At 44.5% G+C, this 25,139-nt stretch overlaps 1 protein-coding gene across 1 annotated transcript; it reads right to left on the bottom strand.

The window, feature by feature from the left end:
• Nucleotides 1–1,251: 1,251 nt before the first annotated feature.
• On the bottom strand, nt 1,252–24,281 carry QDPR (quinoid dihydropteridine reductase). The gene is made up of 7 exons (XM_004375167.2): nt 24,264–24,281; nt 19,218–19,310; nt 18,271–18,367; nt 17,325–17,465; nt 9,530–9,638; nt 6,826–6,909; nt 1,252–2,174 (listed from the first exon to the last, which is right to left on the bottom strand). Exons 1-7 carry the CDS (start codon nt 24,279–24,281, stop codon nt 2,069–2,071), a joined length of 648 nt encoding a protein of 215 aa, XP_004375224.1. The 3' UTR covers nt 1,252–2,068.
• Nucleotides 24,282–25,139: the final 858 nt, after the last annotated feature.

The raw sequence follows: 25,139 nt of genomic DNA, 5'->3' as shown, positions 1-25,139 counted from the left end.
GGTTTCCTTTTGGGGTGATGGAACTAGACAGAGGTTGTGGTTGCATAACACTGTGAAAGTACTAAATGCCACTGAATCGTACACTCAAAAATGGTTAAAATGGCCAATTTTGTTATATATCTTACCACAATAAAATTTTTAAAATTAGATAAGAAATTTATTTATTCAGTAAATTTATTTATTCAACATAGCATTTATTCAATATAGCATTCAAAAACTGGTGGGTGAACATGTTCCTTTTCATCTGGTTGGACTGGCAAATATTTAATTAGGATTATTAAGTGTCTGCCTTGGGAATAATTATAGTAGTTAAAGACCAGTCTCTAGATAAGGACATCACATTTAGTAAAGCAGAGGGTCAGCAAAAACAAGGGAAACCCTCAATGAGATGGATTGACACAGCAGCCACAACAATGGACTCAAATATACCAACAATCGTGAAGATGGCACAGGATTAGGCCACGTTTTGCTCTGTTTTACATAAGGTCACCATGAGTCAGAGTCAACTTGACGACAACCAACAATGGTTAATGGTTAATTTTATGTTATTTGAGTTTCATTTGATTTTAAAAAGAAAGAAAGAAATGACCTGGTAAAGGCCTTTATAAACAGTGGCAATCTGGTGACAGGTTCTGGGCTTAGTTCTACAACTTACTGGCTACTAAATGACGGGGTTGGATTAGATCACAAGTTCTCAGCCAAAACAGCCTGTATCTGTGTCATGGATAAGCTTTTTCTAAATACACAGGGCCATCCCACCACCCTCAGACCCTGATACGCTTAAGAGAGAACGTTACTCTATGTTACTGTTTTGAAAAAACTTGTTTCAAAATTTGAGTCCATCCTCTTTTGAGAACACCAGACTAAAAGACCTCTAGCAGTCCATGGTTTTATTACAGTCATCTATGACCACTGCATAAAAATACTGAATGTACCATGTACTGCCAGAAGAAGAAGCAAGTCTGTCTTACAAGAAATACAGCCAGTGTGTTCCCTGGAAGCAAGTATGGCGAGACTTTTTCTCACATACTTTGGACATGTTACCAGGAGGGACCAGTCCCTGGAGAAGGACATCATGCTTGGTAAAGTAGAGGATCAGCAAAAAAGAGGAAGACCCTCAAGAAGATGGACTGACACAGTGGCTGCAAGAATGGGCTCAAGCACAGCAACGATTGTGAGGATGGCGCAGGACAAGGCAGTGTTGACTTCTGTTGTGCGTAGGGTCACCAAGAGTGGGAACTGACTCGCCTAACAACAACAACGACAATGCTGACTGCGTGTACCATACTGATTAAAGAACACAACACAATAAATGAAGTACATTTATTCGGTGGAAAAACTTCAAATAATCACAAGTACTTCTCTTGCACATGCGAGGTCTTAGCCCTCGGCCAGGGGACACTTGGCATCTGCACAGAAAAAGGACACAGGGACAAAGTCCACTGGGTTTTACTTACACCACTAGAGGAGTTTTAAGGCAGTTTCATTCAAGGCTGCAAAAACTACATCTATGACATAAACATAATATTTTTAAAATAACTCAGCCTCCAAACAACCCCATACCAACAAATCAAGATGGTAGCCACAGTAAGGGACAGATAAACAAATAAACAGGGCCTGACGCTATTACAAAGGGGCCATTCACAGACCTCCGGAGCTAAACAGTGAACATTGACGGATGCCATTTGTAAGCCTCCACCCTCACACGTTTTTATTTCCCATAAACATTTTACACTGTCTTGGGAGAGCAAACGTACGTTCCCAAAAAACTTATTGCCATTGAGTCGATTCCAACTCATAGCAACCCTATAGGAAAGAACAGAACCGCCCCTCAGGGTTTCCAAGGAGCGCCTGGTAGATTCCAGCTGTCAATCTTTTGGTTAGAAGCCATAGCTCTTAACCACTGCACCACCAATGCTCTAAATGCACATTCGACAACAACAAAAAAAATAAGACTCACTATCTCATACCAGGAACAGGTTTACAGAAAACACAGGGCCAGTTGTGACCACCTGGAAATAGGTCAATGACCTGTTCGGCAGGCCCCTCGCAGGCACTGAGATGAACCTTAAAAATATGCCGGCGTGAGCTCCGTCTTTCCTCCCGTGGTTACCACCTGGATAAGGCTTCCAGAGCTCGGTCGGTTTTTCCCTGTCATCCAGTCGTGGAAGGTTCTAGAGCAAAGAAGAGGAGCTTTAAATTTTCAAAGTGGAGAATCTGGACACATGCTTATACTCACATCAATGGCCTGGGGGAAACGCAAGGTGCAGTAACAGCTGTGATGAACCCACTACGTGTCATGGACACACACCCAAGTCCCCAATGATTCCAGTACTTTCCTCATTCCAATCTCTGAGAGGCAGGATTCGGCATGGTTTTAGCTTTCATTTTGGGATGTTTCCACATTGTGGAATTCTTTATAATATGGCGGTAGGATTTTAAGTGGGAGTTCCTGGGTAGCACAAATGGTTAAGTATTCGGCTACTAGCCAAAAGGTTGGAGGTTCGAACCCACCCAGAGGAGCCTCCGAAGACAGGCCTGGCAATCTACTTCCAAACTGAAGACGGGCCTGGCAATCTACTTCCAAAAGGTCACAGCCTTGAAAACCCTATGGAGCACAGTTCTGCTCTGTACATGTGGGGTTACTATGAGTTAGAATTGACTCGACGGCAACTAATAACAACAACATGATTTTAAATGATTAAGAAGAAAGACTTTAGTTAATTTTAAGAGGAAGACATATGCACAATACTTTATACTTTGGTATACTGAAAAAAACAGTTGTCATTGGGTCAATGCTGACTCATGGTGATCCCATGTGTGTTAGGGTAGAACTGTGCTCCATAGGGTTTTCAGTGGCTGATTTTTCTGAAGTAGATCGCCAGGACTTTCTTCTGAGGCACCTCTGGGTGGACTCAATCAACTGAGTGCACTAGAATTAAGTCCCAACTCTTTGGGGTTCTGCTTTCTAGCCCCATCTCCTGACACTCCTCCCAACACTCAACTACCCAGCCACTCCGGGCCACGTGCTATTCCCTAAACATGCACCTCGTTTCTGCTGCTTTGCTCCTGAGGTTCCTGCGCCTGGAATGCCCTTTCCCACCGTCCCTCCCATGGTCATTCTCTCTGCTTGGTGAACTCCTACTCATTCTCCCAGGCTGAGGCCCAGCTCAAATGTCCCTTCTTTGGGAAGCTCCCTCCACTCTAAAGGTGGAGAGGGTCATTCTTTCCTCTGTGTTTCCACATTTTCTTGGTTATCTGAGGTTGTCTCTCCCACTAGACTGATATCCTGGAAGGCTAAAACTCCCTAGCTCCAGCACCTGACCTGGGGCTGGGCATACAGAAGGCACTGACAGGTATCCATGTAAGGCAGGGAGGAAGTTGAAACATGAAACAAGAGCTGAACACGCCTCCCATGGCTTATCACAGAGGAGTGTAGTGGACAAGGGCACAGTGTGCCCCCACCACTCACCTGCTGTGTGACCCTGGGCAAGTTACCTAACCTCTCTGTGCCTCAGTGTCCTCATCTGTAAAATGGCAACAGTAGTAGTACCTGCCCCACAGGGCTGCTCTGAAGATTTAAATAACACAGGTATAACATACAGTATTGTGCTTAAAATAGTGCTGACAGGTAATAATCACTCAAGCATTAGCTAATTATTAGGGTTGTCATCAGGGAGACAGGAGAGTTTGGTGACTGGGGGAAGGTGATTTGACCAATTGGTTGACCCTCACTTTCCCCGCAAAGAAAAAGTTTCTGGTCCCACGTGCTGGTCTGGCTACTTTCTCAACAGCCTGCACCTGGATGGGCAGAGCCACAATCATGGACACCCAAGCCAGCTTTTATTTACTGTTCTTAAAACAAATGATCAAACATGCTCTGAGCAAAGAGCAAAGAGAAGGAGCATTTGTTGAGCACCTACTATGTGTACTGTTGTGGGTTTGTCCATGAAAATCCCATCATTTCACATCCCCACCAGCCCCGATGGGGGGATGAGCCCCATGCTAAACATCCACACCCACTGCCATCGAGTCAACTCCAACTCTTGGCAGCCCCATGTGTGTCAGAGTAGAACTGTGCTCCATAGGGTTTTCAATGGCTGATTTTCCAAAAGTAGATGGCCAGGACTTTCTTCCGAGGCATCTCTCGGCAGCCAAGCATGTTAACAGTTTGCACTGCCCAGGGACTCCGTTAAATATGCTAAGACTGTGGAAATGGTGGTTCAGAGCAAGAGAGTGACCGGCCCAGGGCCACATTCTACTGGGAGGGAGGAGGGGACAGAATTGGAACTGGTGTGTTCTAGAGCCCTGAAAAAAGGAACCCCCAGACCTCAGGCCCCAAGTGAAGAGCAGGACGTCCCCAGGGTCCTCATTCACTTTCTATAACCACACCCAGACAATGGGTGGGGGGCACTAGAATTACTTCCAAATTCTCCCAAACTCTGAGAAAGTTGTATGGGACAGTATTTAAGGGGTTTGCTTTTTTTTAAAAAAAAAAAAAAGTAGGTAATACATACATGTGATTAAAAAAAAAAAATCAAGGTATATAAAAAGGCATACTGTGTGAGTCCCTCACTCCTGACTGCCAGCCCCCAAGACCAGAGGCCACCACCCCTTTGGTATATTAAAATAAAAAAACCAAACCTGTTGCTGTCGAGCTGATTCTGACTCATAGCGACCCTATAGGACAGAGGCGAACTGCCCCATAGGGTTTCCAAGGAGCGGCTGGTAGATTCGAACTGCTGACCTTTTGGTTAGCAGCCATAGTACTTAACCAACACGCCACCAGGGCTCCTTTGGTATGTTAGCTTCCCAGAAATTTAAAAGAGAGAGGGAGAAGAAACTCATTCATTTAGCAAATATTTACTGGGCACCCGCAGCTGTGCAAAGCATTGGAAAAAAGATAAAAAAAAAACAAACAAATCATTAGAATAAAATATGTTAAATGCAGTAATGGTGACATTTAACAACTAACCCTGCTTGGGGGAATCAGAGAAGACTCCCTATAGGCAGATAGGAATTAAAATAGACAAAATAAATTCACAAAGTATAACAGTAAGTAACTGACCATTTTTTAAATGCAAAACACTTACACTTGAGTACACCAACCCTTCTGACAATTGTCAGCTGGGTCTTTGGACTTCCTATAATCAGAAAGCGCTCAGGGGTTGCTGGGATACTCTTTGGTACCAATCTGTAACCTAGACCAGAGCTGATTTTTAACCATCAGGGCATTACAAGCTCCAGCACTGGGGCCTGAACAAGCCCAGGGAAGTTACATGAACTCATAAAACAAGTGTTGCTAAAAATCCCTAAAGGACTATATTATGTCATGGCACTATCTCTGGGGACAAGGCAGAGCTTATCGAGGGGGTGTCCTGAAGGAGGCCAATCATATTTGGGATTGTAGGGGTATGTTGTTGTTAGGTGCTGTCAAGTCGATTTTCAACTCATAGCGACCCCTTGTGGCACAATGGTTAGGTGCTCAGCTGCTAACCGAAAGGTTGGCGGTTGGAACCCACCAGCCACTCTGTGAGAGAAATATCTGGCAATCTGCCTCTGTAAAGATTACAGCCTAGAAAATCCAAGGGGGCAGTTCTGCTCTGTCACACGGGGTCACTATGAGTCGAAAATTGACTCGATGGCACTTAACAACAACAGGGGTATGTGCATTAGCTATGCATGTTTTAATTGTCTTGCATCACCTTCACCTCCAGCTGTTTGAAGTGGGTGACAGAGTGCCATTCTAACTATGAACAGCAAAGAAGGTAATGTGCTCACAGACATTGCAGACTAAACTTTACGCCAATTTCTCAGGAGAGTTTTCAAATACCACAAATGGGTGAATATGATTTCTGGAACAAAGGACACTCGTCACAGCCCACCCTCCGTGGGTGTGTGGCTGGCATAATTCAGACACGTGACTCCAAATGCTCAACCTAAATCAATTGTGGTTTATAGACAGCTCTTCCTTAACAGTGAAAATGACATTAGTAAGAGCTGAAGTTTACTGAGCACCAGTTACTCAACCTAAATCAGTTGTGGTTTATACAGGGCAGCTCTTCCTTAACAGTGAAAATGTTTACTGAGCACTTACTATGGATCAGACATCGTGCCAAGCACTTGACAAGCAGTGCCACATTCAATCCTCCCAGCATTATTACTGGAGCCCTGGTGGTGCAGTGGTTAAGTATTTGGCTGCTAACCAAAAGGTCGGCAGTTCAAATCTACCAACCACTCCTTGGAAACCCTATGGTGCACTTCTACTCTCTCCTGTAGGTTCGCTATAAGTCAACAGCAGTAGGTTTGGTTTTGGGGTTTAGCATTATTGTAGGCGGCAGTGGAGCCCTGCATGTTACTACGATGCTGAACAGGTTTCAGCAGAGCTTCTAGACTGAGACAGATCCCCTTCTGATCTCCTTCCAAAAATCAGCCAATGAAAACTCCATGAATTACAACAGTCCGATTCTATTGTGCCTGGGGTGGCCACGAGTGGTGGGCTGAGAGTGGTGGGCTGACTCATCGACAGCTAACAACAACACTACAGACCTCATTACACAGATAAGAAAACTCAGGCCCAAAGCAGTTAAATAAAGTGTTCAGGATGGTTGGCTAATGAGTGGGGGAGCCTGGACTGGAGTCACCACTGTTAACCCCTCAACTCTGTAATCATCTCCAAATCCAGCTTCCATGAGGGAGCCTGGTAACCTCACAAAGACCACTCATGTTGATAACCCAAGAGAACACAGACTTGTCCTCAAGCCTATAAAGGCAGAGAAAAGGAGCTGGAAACTGCTTAGTCACTGTCATCACCATGATACTCACTCAACTAGGAATTCTAAGGGTGTCCAAGAGCTGAAGTCGGCCTCAGGCATCGATTTCCTGTTCATCGGGGTGTCCAGGGTAACCCTGCATTGAACAGAGATAAGCTTGTTATTTGTACATAATCTTCCTAGTAACAACCACTTGTCCTCCTGCTCTAGCCAGAAGGCCCCTCCAAAGGCCAGGAAAATGCAAACACTCAGCGTCACCACCATGAGCCTCAGGATCAAGGGCAACATTTACTGGGGGAGATAAGACAACAAGATTAGCCAGAGACATGCCAGACAGGCATCCACATTAACAAGATCCCATCGAGTGTAATTTACTGAGTGCCCTGTGACTCTCCCTTTAGGCAGAGCAGAACAAGATGGAAGAGCTACATTTTGCTTCTTTTTAAAAATAAATGGCTTTGTTGTTTAAGCCTTCATTCACTCTCTAAAAAGTAGCACACTCATTTCTAAGAACTTTTTTAAGTGTAATAATATTCCTTTAATTATGGGAAAAGGCAGCCTCATCCCTCGTTTTATGGCTGTATCCCATGAAACCTTATGATTTTCTGCAAGAGGATACAGAATTGAGATATGTACAAATCTGTCAAGAACATTCAGTTCTCAGGAATCACTTAAATAGCTTCAGGACCAGGTCACAGGGTCACAGAACCTCATAAATGAAAGGGAACTGGAAAGTCCATCTGTCATGGATTGAACTGTGTCCCCCAAAAAATATGTGTCAACTTGGCTAGGCCATGATTCCCAGTATTGTGTGGTTGTCCTTCATTTTATGATCTGATTATCCTCCATTTTGTGATGTGGTCTAAATCCTAGCCTCTATGCCTATGGTTATGGTCCCATTTGGGAGTAAGCTGTCTGTTATGTTAATGAGGCAAGATTAGATCATGTTAATGAGGATTCAGTTATGTTTTTTATGTTAATGAGGTAGGATTAGGGTGAGTCATCACCCTTCACTGCCCCATAAGAGATAAAAGCCGACAGAAGCAAGCAGAGAGAGAGGGACCTCCTATCACCAAGAAAGAAGAGCCAGGAGTGAAGTGCATCCTTTGGACCCAGGGTCCCTGCACTGAGAAACTCCTAGAGCCAGGGGAAGACTGATGACAAGGACCTTCCCCCAGAGCTGAAAGAGAGAGAGAAAAGAGGCTTCCCCTGGAGCTGGCACCCTCAATTCGGACTTCTATCCTCCTAAACTGTGAGAAAATAAATTTCTGTTTGTTAAAGCCATCTACTTGTGGTATTTCTGTTATAACAGCACAAGATAACGAAAACATTGTCAGTCCAGTACCTCAAGCAATCCCAGCATATCATACCACAACTGGTGAGAGACTAGCAAGCTGGTGCTGGAAGCCCTCCAGCAAGAAAGAATGCTCAACCTGCAAACCCAAGCTGGCTCTGCTCGGGTAGCTGACTAGGGACCTCCCTGTCATCACTAATGGAAACATCTCCCGTAGTTTCCCATATTCTCTGTGGATCCTCCCCCGACACTGCCACACTTGCCAGTACCCCCCCGTACGTGTACACACACACACACACACACACACACAGAGTAAACAGAGTCCCTCTTTCACACCAACCTTATAATAACTTGAAAAACAGAATTATATACAGTTGATCCTCATTAATCATGGGTTCCATAGTTGCAAATTCTCCTATTCCCAACCCAAAAATTAATACTCAGGGCCCTCTCATGGACATGCTCATATATCCAGGACCAGCTGCCATCAAGTCAGCTCCGATTCATGGCGACCTCATGTGTGTCAGAGTACAACTGTGCTCCATCAGGTTTTCAATGGCTAATTTTTCAGAAGCAGATCACCAGGCCTTTCTTCCAAAGTACAGCCAGGTGGACTTGACCCTCCAACCCTTCAGTCTGCAACCAAGTGAGTGAACCATTTGTACCACCCAGGGATTCCATGTGCATGTGCAGATTAGGGAAAAAGTTGAGATGCCCCACCCCTACATTCTCAGCTGAGGTCAAACAAGACTGTTTCGTATTTACTAATTCAGTGTTTGTGGGGACTTTACAGAACATGTTGTTGTTGGGTGCTGCCAAGTTGATTTTGACCCATAGCGACCCAACTGGACAGAGCAGAACTGCCTCATAGGATTTCCTAGGCCACAGTGTAGTGGTTAAGAGCTACAGCTGCTAACCAAAAGGTCGGCAGTTCAAATCTGCCAGGTGCTCCTTGGAAACCCTACAGGGCAGTTCTACTCTGTCCTATAGGGTCACTATGAGTCGGAGTCAACTCGACGGCAACGGGTTTGGGTTTTTTTTGGAATCTTTCCAAGAACAGATTGCCAGGTCTTTCTTCCGCAGAGCAGCTGAGTGAGTTCAAACCTCCAACCTTCTGGTTAGCAGCTAAGCACTTAACCTTGTCCTTATAGAACATAACTACTGCGACTTTGATAGTATTAAAATAAAATGTGTAAACTACTTTTAAAGGAAGTAAGGAAAAGATGGAGGGGAGGAAAGTAAACAAGGAAGAGGCAAGAAAGACAGAACCCCCCCTCCAGCAAATCAACCATTCTGGACAGCCCAGGATAATCGAACTTGCAGAAGTATCTTAAGGGGCTCTGGTGATTTTAGAACCTGTATGATGGCCCATGCAAGTCACTGGTAGACAGCGACTCTCAGACAAATGTTAACACTCAGCAGTGGGGGAGGGGAGGACAGCAACTGAGCCCCAGCCACTTACGGGAGCACAGCGATGGCGGCCGAGCCCGACGGCATGCCGCTGTTCTTCCCTGCGAGGCTCTGGCACAGCTGATGCACAGCGCCCTTGGCCATGCCATAGCCGATCATCCCTGGAAAATGGAGAAAGCAGCTTGGTTACCACTGGCTGCCAGAGTGACAGCAAGGAGGGTGTCACAGATTGAACTGTGTCCCCTGCAAGATACGTGTTGGAACCCGAACCCCTATACCTGTAGATGCAATTCCGTTTAAGAATAGGGTTTTCTCTAACAGAGCAGGAGAAAAATGTGGAGCAGAACTCAAATTCATGTAAAAAGATCAGACTTAATGGTCTGACAGAGAATGGAGGGACCCCAGAAGGCATGGTCCCAGGACTCTCTGTTAACCCAGAACTAAAACCATTCCCAAAGCCCACTTGTCAGACAAAGATTAGACTGGACTATAAAACATAAAATAATGCTCATGAAGAGTGTGCTTCTTGGTTCAGGCAGATACATGTGACCAACAGGGTGGCTCCTGTCTGGAGGCAGGCTGAAAAGGCAGAAGGTGATAGGAGTTGGTTGAATGGACACGGGAAACCTGGGGTGGAAAGGGGGACTGTTCTGTCACATTCTAGGGATAGTAACTAACCGTTATATAACAATGCATATATAAATGTTTGTATGAGAAATTAACTTGAGCTATGAACTTTCACCTAAAGCACAATAAAAATTAAAAAAAAAGAAGAGTTTTCTTCATTATATTAATGAGGCCATATCAGTGTAGGGTGTGTCCTAAACCTAACCCCTTCTGAGTTGTAAAAAGAGTGGATGAGACACAGAAGTGAGCATGTACATCAGGAAGACAGACTCAATCTGACAACTACAGAGGCAGATGCATCTACAGCCCAGACACTCCAAAAGTGCCAGCTACCAGAAGCTGCGATAGACAAGGGAGGACCTCCCCATAGAGCCACGCCCAGAATTCAGACTTGTACTTTCTAGAACTGTGAGAAAATACATGTCTGTTCTTTAAAGTCACCCACTTGTGGTATTTCTGGTACAGCAACACTAGGAAACAAAGACAAATGAGGAAACTTCTGAGCATCTCTCTATTCCCTGAAAGCTTTATAAACTGGGTCTGGCTCTCCTTTTTCAAGCAAAGTCCCCTCAGCCTTCTCCAACCCCTAAAATGGAGAAAGAACAAGAAGAAAGAGGGCTGTCTGGGGACTGTGGCCTTGCTGGCCATGAGATTCCAAGAACATGGTCTCCACAGAGGCCTGGAGAACACCAGGTCAAGGTAGAGAAGAGGTCAGAGTAGGATGGACATTTATGGAGAGAAGAAGGGAAGGGATATAACATTGTGCCTAGCACTTAACATTTATCATAAAAGCCATGAGGCTGATCTTATTTTTACTGCTAAGGAAACCAAGACTTAGGCAGGCAGAGTAATTCTTATGGGTTGAATTGTGTCCCCCAAAAAGATATGTTGAAGTCCTAACTCATAGTTCCTGTGAATGTGACCCTATTTGGAAATAGTGTCTTTGCAGATTTAAGTTCACAGGAGATCATACCAGAGTAGCCAAACCCACTGCCGTCAGGTCGATTCCGACTCATAGCAACCCTGTAGGGCAGAGCAGAACTGCTCCATGGGGGTTCCAAGGCCGAAATCTTTATGGAAGCAGGCTGCCACCTCTTTCTCCCACGGAGCCGCTGGTAGGTTCAAACCAACCACCTTTCAGTTAGCAGCCGAGTGCTTAACCACTGTGCCACCAGGGCTCCTTTACTGGAGTAAAGTGGGTCCTAAACCAATGAATTTTGTCCTTATAAGAGAGAAGAAGAGACACAGAGAGAGACAGAGGGGACACAGCCATGTGGAGACAGAGGCAGAGATGGAATGATGCCTCTTCAAGCCAAGGACACGAAGGATTGCCAGGAACTACCAGAAGCCAGACAGGGAACAGTTTCCCTCAGAGCCTTCAGAAGGAGCCAACCTTGTGGACACCCTGATTTCAGACTTCCAGCCTCCAAAGCTTTGAGGTAATAAATTTATGTTGTTCTAAGCCACCCAGTGTATGGTACTTTATCATGGCAGCCCCAGGACACTAATACATCTGCCCCACAGGCATGTGCCAGGAACAGAGTCTCCTTCTTCTCTGTGGTCTCCCTCCATAGCAACCATCCACAAGTGCTCAATAAATGAAACAAAAGAATGGCTAATCCCTGTAACCACCACCCATCTGTCAGTTTGTCAGACTGTAGTGGCTTGCGTGTTGCTGTGATGCTGGAAGCCAAGCCCCTGGTATTTCAAGTACCAGCAGGGTCACCCGTGGTGGACAGGTTTCAGCAGTGCTTCCAGAGTAAGACAGACTAGGAAGAAGGACCTGGAGGTCTACTTCTGAAAAAATTTGCCAGTGAAAACCTTACAAATAGCAGCAGAACACTGATCAGTGGCTGCAACAATGGGCTCAAGCATAACAACGATTGTGAGGATGGCGCAGAACCAGGCAGTGCTTCGTTCTGTTGTACATAAGGTCACTATGAGTCAGAACTGACCTGCAGCACCTAACAACAACAAGAACAATCCCCGTAAATGCCTCTCCTCCTTCAGAAAATCACTGTTTCTTCTGGAGAGGTCAGCCACCTCCCTACACCCCGGCAAATGTGCTGTTTAAAGTATAACACACTAAGGAGGCATCAAAGGTCCACTGGGGCAGGGGCAGGAAGGATCACATCCCAGCCAGGGAGCCAATCACCAAAATGGTTCAACAACCTCAAACTGCAAAAGCAGGGCAAGGTCTTAAACAGTTATTTAGAAACACAAGAAGAATGTTTCACCATGCCTGGTTTCTGTTTAATCGTAGGCAGGAAGCCAACAGCATAACGAAGATATAACAACCTATGCAGTGACTGAAAATAAACCAGTGCATGGGTGCGCCTTAATCCAGCCCCAGTTCCCCAGCAAAGCTCCCAGGGCTCACCCTCCATTCCATTCCATGATACAAGGGCAGAGAAGCTGATGAAGGCAAAAACAAGCAACCAGGAGCCCTGATGGCTTAATTTTGCAGAACAACATCTTCCTTGGGTATAGAATGTGGGTAAGGGGGATCATTTGCAAGATATGAACTATACATACATACATATATATATATACACACACCAACAAAAACCAAACCCGTTGCCGTCGAGTCGATTTCAACTCACAGCGACCCCATAGGACAGAGTAGAACTGCCGCATAGGGTTTCCAAGGAGCAGCTGGTGTATTCGAACTGCTGACCTTTGGGAATTAGTAATAATACCTTCTTTATAGAGTTGCTGTGACTTGTAAATATCTTACTAGATGTTAGTGACTTAGAAAGGTCAATGGTAAATATTAGCTATTATTTTCTCCTCACTTTTATACACCCACTCTTGCTTCAGATGTCATTAAATTTGTTCATCTCTAAGCTCTCAGATCAAATGTTGGCCAACTTATTTGGGTCATGACATCTTTCCCCTTTTGTTCAGACAAAGAGAGGTGAAGCAACTTGCCAAATACCTCACAGCAAGTAAGTGGCAGAACCACGATAGAAAACCAGCCTGTGTGGTTCCAGAGCCTGCGGTCTTAACCACTGTTTTAAAATTTAAACAAAGATGAATCGTTACAAACCAGTACATAAAATATAAAAAGGGAAGTAGGAGACTGTTTTATCCTTCAAAAAAATAAGTCTTTCAGTCCTGGGGTTCTCTTTTTAAAGGTCAAACTATTACTCATCTCTGTATTTACTGCCTAGTTCCTCTGCTGTCACCTTTAATAAAAAGCAGATTTCACTCGAACAAACACCCAATGTTTGCACAGCTTTATTTACTGCAAGAGCCATGGACTCATAAGCTCTGAGAAATGTAATAAAACAAAGAGAATGGCAAGAAATTGTTTATTAGTAAGAGCCTCAGAGTTAAAATTGAGAAAGGTGGTTGTGGGGTAAAGGACCTAGTTTTACCCTAAATAAGGTAGTCTTTGACCTTGGTTCCTGAGATATAATCTTTGGAGTAACTGATGTGCATTGATCTTCCAGGCCACACCCGAGGATTTGTGCTGACTGCTGGGGCTGTCCAGACCAGAAAAGACTTATCAGCGAGGGAGGTCGATATCAACTAGCCTCAGGAGGCATGATTTAGCCTATCATACAGGACTGGCTGATAAAAGCCCAGAACAAGAAGGCTCAGAGAGCTTCCTCGTTTGTGAAGGGAGGGGTGATGTGCCCTCTCTAAGACATGGTAGCTTCACATTGGGAACCTTCCCAGACCTCGCCTGTGCATCTCTTTCTTATGATGATTTCAATTTATATTCTTTTACTATAATAAAAGAGCCCTGGTGGTATAGTGGTTAAGAGCTATGGCTAGCTAACCAAAAGGTCAGCCATTTGAATCCACCAGCCACTCCTTGGAAACCCTATGGGGCAGTTCTACTCTGTCCTATAGGGTCGCTATGAGTTGGAATCGACTTGATGGCAACGGGTTGGGTTTGCTTTTTTAGTTACTATAATAAAATGCTAAGCTGCTAACTGAAAGGTCGGCAGTTCAAACCCACCAGCTCTTCCGTGGGAGACAAGACCTGGCAATCTGTTCCCACAAAGATTAAAGCCTAGGAAACCTGTAGGGTTGCTATGAGTCGTAATCAACTTGATGGCACACAACAACAAAGTCGTCCAGGAGTTCTGTGAGTCATTCCAGCGAATTAACTAACCCAAGAAAGGTGTCCTCTTAACCTGTAAGGTCTGATTTAGCCCCAAGCAGCTGGTGTCAGAAACAGTGGACAAGCAGGAAAGCAGGGATGTGACTGAGCTCTGCCTCCTGGGAATCCGCTCTATGCTGATTCTCATCCATGAAGCTATCATCGTAATGGTGTAGCGGGCTGACTGGTAGCCGCCAAAAATATATGTCTACATCCTACTCCCCGGAACCTGTCACTATGACCTTATTTGGAAAAGGGTCTTTGCAGATGTAATGAAGTTAAGGATCTTGAGGTGACAGCATCCTGGATCACCTGAGTGGGTCCTAAATCCAAGTGTCCTTATATGAGACAGAAAAGGAGTAGACAGAGAAGAGAGGGCCATGTGAAGACAGAGGCAGAGACTGGAGTGACAGGCCAAGGACTGCCTGCAGCCATCAGAAACTAGGAAAGAAGCAAGGAATGGATTCTCCCTCCGAGCCTCCAGAGGGAGAGTGACCCTGTCGACACCTTGATTTCAAACATCTAGCCACCAAAACTGTGAGAGAATAAATTTCTACTGTTTTTATGCCACCAAGTATGTGGTAATTTGTTACAGCAGTCACAAGAAACTGATACAGTGGGTCAAGCTCTCCACCATTTCTAAAGAGGTCAAAAGAAAAAGTACTGATTCCTCTTTAAGAAGAGTTTAACATGGGTGGTGGAGGTAGATACTCTCTACCTCCTGGTACCCCCCTTCCCTACACTCCCTCCCCTCTTAAATTCTTTTAGCCCTATCCCAAAGGAGCCCTGGTGGTGCAGTGGTTAAGGCGTTCAACTGCTAACCAAAAGGTAGATGGTTTGAAATCACCAACAGCTCCACGAGAGAAAGATGTGGCAGTCTGCTTCCACAGAGATTTACGACCTTGGAAACCTTATGGGGTCACTATGAGTCAGAATCAACTCAGTGGTGGTGGGTTTATTTTTTTGGTTTGGGTTTATCCCAAAGGGAGGAAAAATGCAACGGAAACTCAGGTCTGCATGATATAGTGGAAAAAGTACGCTATTTAGAGTCAAAAGACCAGAGTTTTGGTTCCAGCTCTGCAGATGACATACTGCATGAGCCCAGATGAGTTACCTAACCTCTCTGAGTTTTACTTTCCTCACCTATAAATTTAAAATGATAATAAAGCCACCGACCCCAGGATTAAGGGAATATGTATGAAATGAAAAGGGTGAAAACAGTATCATAAGACCGACTATGTGTTTGTGTCTACCATTTGCTGGGCACGCTGCACATACTAATGCTTCTAAAACTTTACAACTACTCTTCAAGGTAGATGCTGTCACTATTTTACAATTATGGAAATGGTAGCTCAGAGAGATCAAATAACTTGTTCAAGGACACACAGCTAAAGTGAAGAATCCACCTCCAGCCTCTCTCATTCTAAAACCCAAGCTATTTCCAGCTGCTGAGCTGCTGAGCTATGACATTTGAACACAGTATGATGACAACAATACATGTTTATTAACTAATGAATCCACCTCCCATCTGTCAGTTTGTCATACTGTGGTGGCTTGCATGCTGGTGATCCCTGGCCTATGATACTGGAAGGTATGTCACCAGTATTTCAAATACCAGCAGGGTCACCCAGGGTAGGTAGGTTTCAGCGGAGCTTCCAGACAGAGACAGACTAAGAAGAAGGGACTGGCAATCTACACCTACTCCTCACTTATCGACTATCTTGTTATCTGCCATTTCGCGTGTATGACAACAGTGAAAAAATCTATTATCCAACTATTTTGCACATTAATGACATACATCTGGCAGTAACAAATACCACGGTGTAAGGTGAGAGTAACGCTGGCTGTGATGGCTAAGGTTATGCGTCAGTTTGGCTGGGCCATGATTCTCAGTGGTTTGGCAGTTATGTAATGATGTAATTTGGCAGTTATGTAATGATGTAGCCATCCTCCATTTTGTGAGCTGATGTGGTCATCCTCCGTTTTCACATAATGATGATTTTCATATAACAACCTGGTCTTTGGAACCTAACCATGTCAATAAGTGAGAAGTGGGTATACTTCTGAAAATTAACCAATGGAAACCCTATGGGTCACAACAGAACATCATCCAATATAATGCTGGAAGGTGAGCTCCCTAGGCTGGAAGTCACTCAAAATACACAGTGGCCATAACAATGGACTCAAGCATACCAATGATAGTGAAGATGGCACAGAACTGGACATTTCATTCTGTTGTACATGGGGTTGCCATGAGTCAGAGCCAGTTGCAACTCACAACAATTAATTAATATCTACCGCACCACCATTCATTTCCTATGTGGATCATAGACAAATAAACCAGATGGGCAGGAGGTACCTGATTACAATATTCCTTAACCACTATTGTCATAAACTGAATTGTGTCCTCCAAAAATATCTGTCAACTTAGCCAGGCCATGAGTCCCAGTATTGTGTGATTGTCTACCATTTTGTCATCTGATGTGATTTTCCTATATGTTATAAATTCTATCTCTATGCTGTTGATGAGATGGAGTTAGTGGCAGTTATGTTGATGAGATCTACAAGATTAGATTGTGTCTTAAGTCAATCTCATTTGAGATATAAAAGAGAGAAGCAAGCAGAGACATGGAGGCCTCATACCACCAAGAAAGCAGTGCCAGGAGCAGAGCACATCCTTTGGACTCAGGGTCCCTGTGCTGAGAAGCAGCTCGACCAGGGAAAATTGATGACAGGGACCTTCCCCCAAAACCAACAGAAAGAGAAAGCCCTCCCCTGGAGCCAGTGCCCTGAATTCAGACTTGTAGCCTACTAGACTGTGAGAGAATAAACTACTGCTTGTTAAAGCCATCCACTTGTGGTATTTCAGTTACAGCAGCACTAGATAACCAAGACAACCATGAACACAAGGACAAATACAAATGAGAGGACCAGGACCCTGCTCGCTAAAAAGATTAAGGCCTAAAAGGAAGCAAAATCCGTACAACTGGAAAGCACCTTGGCAATTAAGTGTTTTCTTTAACCATCCCCCTGTCACGGAAATACCTGGCAGCCCTGGTGAACATTCAAGCATTCCCATTTCAGAGACAGGCAGATGAAGGCTTACCAGGGGTCCCATCCAGGGCAGCCTTGGCACCAGCCAAGGTCAGCAGGCCTCCCTCCTTGAGGTGCTTGGTGGCCAGGTGGCTGGAGATGGTGGACGTCCATATGCTCTGCTTCCACATCAGGTCACAGTTTTTAAAGAGAGCTGAGGGAAAAAACAATATCTCAGCTCACAATTCTCAGTGAAGAAACCGAACCCCACCCAGCTCCACACTCAGAGGAAGACTCACTCACAGCACTGTCACTCCCCCAGTCCCTGTCTACAACAAAGTCTGACACAAACAGCACAGGGCTTGGAGGTAAGAGAGATGCAGGTTCGAATCCAGGCCGTGTAATCACCCGAGTCTCAACTTCCTAACTGGTCAACTGGTAAAGTTTTAGCCAATAAAAGAGGACCGTTAACTTACTTGCTAGACTGGCCAAACAGTCATTTACTCAGTCATTCATTCATTGAATCATTCAGTTTATACTACTTGTGGGCCTGCACCATGCCAGGCCCTGTGCCAGGGTATAAGAACACAGCAGTAAGCAAGAACAAGCCAGGTCGTGGTCTCCTGGAGCTCACAGTCTAGCAGAAAGACCAACCCCCAAATGAAGTAACTGGAGAAATGCTGATGAGCACCATGGGAGCACCCCAGAGGGGTGATTACAAGTCCCTGGATGGTGCAAATTATTAACACACTCGGCTGCTAACCAAAGGGTTGGTGGTTTGAATCCACCCAGAGGTGCCTCAGAGAAAGTCCTGGCAATCTGCTTACGAAAAATCAGCCATTGAAAACCTTGTGGAGCGCAGTTCTACTCTGACACACACAAGGCTGCCGTGAGTCAGAGTGGACACACTAACAACAGGTTGGGGTTTTTTTAATCCCTGCATCCCAGGGTTATTATGAAGATTCCGGGAGGCATACAGAAAAACAGCTGGTGTCAGCCGGTTAACTCAGAAAACTCACACTTGGACTTGGCATTGCCCCCGGCCCATCCTCCAGCCACACAAAGGATTGCGTCCACCTTCTCTTCACCCAAGAGTTTTCCGACCTCAGCAGTCACCTTAAAAAGAGAGGGTGAAAGGATCCATAAACTGCAAGATAAATCTAACAGGCTAGTGTCTTCATAGATTTATTTTATTTTTATTTTTCTCTTCTTTTTAAGTCACTTTACAGTACTTCACAATTAACATTTTGAAAAGTAGATGCAGCAGCAACTATGATGAGCATTTTAGGTAGTTAAGCCCACCTACATTTCAATGTGATTTTTGTAAAGCACAAAAATCTTCTGATGAACATTCTAAAGGGTGGGGACCATAAGCACCTCTGAAATAAAACAATAAAGAAAAATAGAAAAAGGTTTTTAAAATTACCCAGAGCTTCATTGCCCACAGCTAACATTCTGGTATATTTCCTTCCAAGGTTTCTTTACAAATCATGACCAAGGGTACTCTCCTTCCCAATTTAAAAAAAAAAAACTGCAAAAAACTTAAATGTACAGTAAGTGGAAATTATATCATGGCCAATCTAGAAAATGAAAAAAATGAAAAATCACAATGTCCACAGAGAGTGTTTTTTGTTTTTTTTTAAAGTGATCTGGAGAAGTATTTAAATTATAATGTTAAGTTTTAAAAAAAAAAAAAAAAAAAGTGACCATAAAATATAAAATACAATCTTAACTTGTAAAAAATACCAAATATTGAGTATGCATAGAAAAAGCAAAGAAAACAGGCTGAAATGGTAACAGTGGGCTAACTATAAATGGATGATGGGTAATGTATGACCTTCTTTGTATTTTTTTCAATTTCATAATTTGAGAAACAATACTTTCAAAAAGGAAGGACACAGAGCCAGCAGAAACCTCTCTCCAGGTTCCCCTGCCCCAGTGCTTGCTGGGGCCTTTTTGAAATTACCTGGTCAGCCTGCTCAGTAAATGAGTCTGTCATCTTAACGATGATGCTAGCACTGGCCTCTTCGTTCTCTACCACATCGATGCTAGCGACCCACTGGAGGAAATAAGACACAGAAATGGTGAGAAGATAAGACAATGAGTTCGTTATTCCCACAAGGATCCGTGCCCAGAAATGGGGGGATGGGGCAATGTTAAAAAAAAAACCCAGTTGCAGTCAAATCAACTATAATTCATGGCAGCCCCATGTGTGTCTGAGTAGAACTGTGCTCCATATGGTTTTCAATGGCTGATTTTTCAGAAGTAGATCACTGGGCCTTTCTTCCAAGGTTCCTCTGGGTAGGCTCAAACCTATAACCTTTCTATTAGCAGCCTAGTGAGTTAACCATTTGCACCACCCAGGAACCCCATATACTTGAACAATTTTCCCCGATGCAAAAACAGAGACACCTCCCTGCTTCCCTTTTTCTTAGAGCATTTACTTTAGAAAACTTGTAATTGTTTTTTTGTTTTTCTTTTTTTAAAAAACCTCTTTTGAGAAATCTTCCTGAAAGGCTAAACAGGCTTCTTGCCAGTTTTACAACCCAGGAATGTTTCCTCTAGGACTTGGGGGCCATCTCTTTGCAATGTAATTAGTAAGGAAGACAGCCTTCTATTTCACAGCTTCTGTGGGAGGCTAACAGCCTAACTTGGGCGGGTCCCAAGCTGTAAAAGTACCTCCTGTCATAACCCTGATGGCTTAGTGGTTAAGAGCTACGTCTGCTAACCAAAAGGTCAGCAGTTCAAATCCACCAGTCGCTCCTTGGAAACTCTATGGGGCAGTTCTACTCTGTCCTATAGGGTCGCTATAAGTCAGAATCGACTCAACGGCAACGGGTTTGGTTTTTTTGGTTTTTGGTCATAAAGACATGAGTTTATTTTTCCTTTGGATAAAGACAGTTAACAAACACTGGTGGCTGCCCCAACAACCAGGTGAATTTAGGATAAACAATGTGTGACAAAAGGTGCTGTCAAGTCCTCTTATTTGAGGACTAGTTACCGTTTACCTTGAGAACGTGTATGAAATGGGTTGCATCTACTTGGCTATACAAAGGATGAGATTTCTTTCCATCTTTGCAGTCTCTTTAGTGGATTGCCTGGGATGCATCACATTCTGGTTCGATGCTTATTCAATAATAAAATTGTTTTCATTCTCTCCTACCTTTGTGGGGAGTCAGGTTTTATTTTTAATTCTATTTCCCCAACAGCAGATAAGAGGCTTAAATGAAAACCTATCAGAGAAAGGAACTAGCAACCCATCTTCAGCCTCCTTACAGGGACCTTTGGCTTTAGCCAGCCTACCCCTTATTGTCCATCAACCATACGTCAGTTTGTCATACTGTGGTGGCCTTCATGTTGCTATGATGCTAGAACCTATGCAATCAGTATTTCAAATACCAGCAGGGTCACCCATGGTAGACAGGTTTCAGTGGAGCTTCCAGATGAAGACAGACTAGGAGGAAAGGCCTGGTAAGCTACTTCCAAAAATTAGCCCATGAAAACCATATGGACCACAACAGAATATTGTCCAATTACAAGGATCATTCTGTTGTACATGGGGCCAACATGAGTTGGAACCGAGTTAACAGCAACTAACAATAGCTCTCACTATGCCCCATCCCATCCTGCCCTCAAACACCTCACCTGTCCTTCTCCACCTCACCTCTGAAATTCTGCACTTTCAGAGAAGCCCTAGAGCAGGGGTCAGCAAACCTTCTCTGTAGAAGGCCACATGGTAAGTATTTCAGGCTTTGTTGGACACATGGACTCTGTCAAGACTACTCAACTCTGCCACTATAGTACAAGAAAAGCCATAGACAATATGTAAATGAATGAACGTCGCTGTGTTCTAATAAAACTTCAGACACTAAAATCTGAATTTCAAATATTTTTCAGGTATTATGAAATATTATGCTTCTTTTGACTTTGTTTTCAACCATTTAAAAATGGAAACCCACACTAAATAGATACAATAGATTACAAGAGATAAGTAGTAATTTTGGTGAAGGCTACGACAGTACTGAGTACTGGGAAAGCCAGCACAACTTGTCCAAGGTAAGGTCATGGAAGCTTCATAGACACATCCAAACTCCCTGAGGGACCAAATTAGTAGGCTGAAGGCTGTGGTGACCATGGTCTCGGGGAACATTTAGCTCAATTGGCATAATATAGTTTATAAAGAAAATCTTCTACATTCTACTTTGATGAATACCGTCTAGGGTCTTAAAAGCTTATAAGCAGTCATCTAAGATACTCCACTGGTCTTACCCTGTCCAAAGCAAGGGAGAATGAAGAAAACCAAAGACACAAGGGAAAGATCAGTCCCAATGATTAATGGACCACAAGTACTACAGGTTCCACCAGACTGAGTCCAGCACAACTACGTGGTGCCCAGCTACCACCAACAACAGCTCTGACAGGGATCACAATGGAGGGTTCCGGACAGAGCTGGAGAAACATGTAGAACAAAATTCTAACTCACAAAAAAAATACCAGACTTACTGGCCTGACAGAGACCGGAGAAACCCCGAGAGTATGGCCCTGGACACATTTTTAGCTTAGTAATGAAGTCATTCTGGAGTCATTCTGGAGCCAAAGATTACAAAAAAAAAACCATTGCCATCGAGTCGATTCCGAGTCATAGCCAAAGATTAGACAGGCCCATAAAACAAAATGAGACTAAATGGGCACAGCAACCCAGGAGCAAGGACAAGAAGGCAGGAGGGGACAGGAAAGCTGGTAATAGAGAACCCAAAGTCAAGAAGGGGAGAGTGCTGACGTGTCGTGTGGGGTTGGCAAACAAGGTCACAAAACAATGTGTACTAATTGTTTAATGAGAAGCTAGTTTGTTCTGTAAACCTTCATCTAAAGTACAACAAAAAAATAAATAAAAATAAAAATGGAAAGCCATTCTTATTCTTAGCTTTAGGAATGTACCAAAACAGGGGGCAGGTGGACCCTAATTTGCCTACGCCTGCCCCGGTGGCGCAGTGGTTAAGAGCTCAGCTGCTAACCAAAAGGTCGGCAGTTCGAATCCACCACCCCACTCCTTAGAAACCTAATGGGGCAGTTCTACTCTATCCTATAGGGTCACTATGAGTCGGAATTGACTTGATGGCAACGGGTTTGGCCCTAGAGCACGGAGTCCCGGGATGGCAAAAATGGTTAAGTGCTTGACTACTAACCGAAAGGTTGGTGGTTCAGACTCACCCAGTGTGGCACCTCAGAAGACCTGGCAATTTGTTTCTGAAAGGTGACAGCCTTAAAAATCCTATGGAGCATGTCATGGATTGAACTGTTTCCCCCAAAAATACGTGTCAACTTGGTTAGGCCATGACTCCCAGTATTGTGTGGTTGTCCTCCATTTTGTGATTGTAATTTTATGTTAAAGAGGATTAGGGTGGGATTGTAATACCCTTACTAAGGTCACATCCCTGATCCAATGTAAAGGGAGTTTCCCTGGAGTGTGGCCTGCCTCACCTTTTATCTTACAAGAGATAAAAGGAAAGGAAGCAGAGAGTGGGGACCTCATACCACCAAGAAAGAAGCACTGGGAGCAGAGCATGTCCTTTGGACCCAGGGTTCCTGCATGGAGAAGCTCCTAGTCCAGGGGAAGATTGACAAGAAGGACCTTCCTCCAGAGCCGACAGAGATAGAAAGCCTTCCCCTGGAGCTGACGCCCTGGATTTGGATTTGTAGCCTACTAAACTGTGAGAAAATAAATTTCTCTTTGTTAAAGCCATCACTTGTGATATTTCTGTTATAGCAGCACTAGATGACTAAGGCAGAGCAGTTGTACTCTGCACACATGATGTCCCTAGGAGTCAGAATCAATTCCACAGCAACTGATTTGATTTTCTCTCTTTTTTTTTTTTTTTTGTTCTCTCCTAGAGTATAATGGGATGGGCTTTGAGTTTGGGAATCAGACAGATTCGGGCTTAAATTTAAATCGTGGCTCTTCCATACACCAGTTTTCTCACCCTCGGGCTCTGGTGCCTCAATTCCACCAGTAAAATGGGGTCGTTAACAATTGTCTCACAGAGTTAGTGTGAGAATAATTGAGATGGAGAAGGTGAACGCTGCCGGCATATGGGACTCTAGGTTCTTACTCAGAAAGCTCCATGGCCCCTTGGTCTAATGGTAGGCCCAGCAATAAGCATCTCTGCCACAGCTGTTAAAAACACAGCATGCATTCAACAGCATCCCCTGACTTTTCTGCCAGAAGGCCTGGGGAAGTTATGACAATGAAAAGTCCCCATCCAGCCCTCCTGGGAGTTTCCAGGATTGAAGGGGGAAAAGACAGTCAAAGGTAAATCCAAATCAAACCAAACCTATTGCCATCAAGTCGACAGGATAGAGTAGAGCTGCCGCACAGGGTTCCAAGAAGCGGCCAGTGGATTTGAACTGCCAAAACCTAAGCACCCTAGTGAGGGGAAGGCACAACCTTCGTATCTGTAACACACAGACACCAACAGGGTCTACCACATTAAGGTTATGGCAAGTACTAAATAAAATTAAGAGTCCGTAGAAGCCCTGGTGGCGCAGTGGTTAAGTGCTCAGCTGCTAACCAAAAGGTTGGCAGCTTGAACTCACCAGCCCCTCTGAGGGAGAAAGATGTGGCAGTCTGCCTCCCTGAAGATTTACAGCCTTGGAAACCCTATGGAGCAGTTCTACTCTGTCCTGTAGGATCGCTATGAGTCAGAACCCACTCAACGGCAATGAGTTTGGGTTTTTCGGAGGGATTCTTTAGTCTCTGGGTAGTACTAACTGAAATTTTGGAGGTTCTAGTCCACCCACAGGCACCTCAGAAGAAAGGCCTGGTGATTCTCTTCCAAAACATCACCCATTGAAAACCCTATGGAGCACAGTTCTACTCTGACACACATGGGGGTCACCATAAGTCAGAGCTGACTGGACAAGCAACTGCTTTTTGCTTTTTTGTCTTTTTGGTTTTAGGGGCTCTTTGGTGTCTGGCCCTTAGCAGGCCCTCCATCAATGCTTCCTTCGTTACCATCATCCAGCTCGGCATGCCACCCGCCCTCCCAGGTTTAGAGCAGGTAGGTGGCAGGAAGGGGGCAGTATGCTGAGAATCCTTTTAGAAGCATGCCCCTACACCCCATTCTGAGCTAGAAAAAAACCCTGGGACCTCTCTCTGGCTCTAAGGAAATCCCTCTCCCAGGTTGGAGCTGCTGGTAAATAGACACCCAGAACAGCTCTCCAGAGCTCCACAGCAGACTTTGAGCAACGACAGCTGCAGAGACAGACACAGGGTGGAGTCTCCACAGGGAATGTGCTGAGCCCTGCTGGGAGCAGGGTCCCTGGTGGAAGATCCACTCTGCTCCGACTTGCCCACTTCCAGGACCAAGTACATGACAATGCAAAATAGTTGAAATATTCTTTACCAAGCAGAGAAGCAGCCAGCATGTGTGCGACAGATCCAATGGTGGCTAAAGGAACAGGGATAGCAACAGTACTACCAATAATACAGTGAAACCTGTGAGAGCAGGAACGCACAGGATTGCCTTTTTACAGGTCTCCTGCAAGTTTTCCACCTTTGACAGGGTGCAGTTTTACCACTTTTCCATCGCTCTCTGTTAGTGGAAAATATTTTTGTGTTTACCTTCTAAGATGGGTTTCCACCTTACACAGGTTCCGCCTTTAGCAGGTTTTTCTGTAGCTAGCATTTAAACAGCTTCTATCCTGTCAGGAAATTTACGTGCAATAACACCAATCATCTCATTTAATCCTCACAACTCCGACACGAGGTACAGATGTAGAAACTGAGGCTCTGGGCATGAAGTAACCAGGTCACAGTCACAGTAATAGTAACCTGAGCCAGGCCAAAGTAATTCTAGAACTTTCTTTTTATATTCTCTTTCCTGGTCCC

The sequence above is a fragment of the Trichechus manatus genome, unplaced genomic scaffold (genome assembly GCF_000243295.1).
Source record: "Trichechus manatus latirostris isolate Lorelei unplaced genomic scaffold, TriManLat1.0 scaffold00034, whole genome shotgun sequence".
In the NCBI taxonomy this organism is placed as follows: Eukaryota; Metazoa; Chordata; class Mammalia; order Sirenia; family Trichechidae; genus Trichechus; species Trichechus manatus.
The sequence above is the reverse complement of the archived record's forward strand: the minus strand, read 5'-3'. Positions and strand labels throughout refer to the sequence as shown.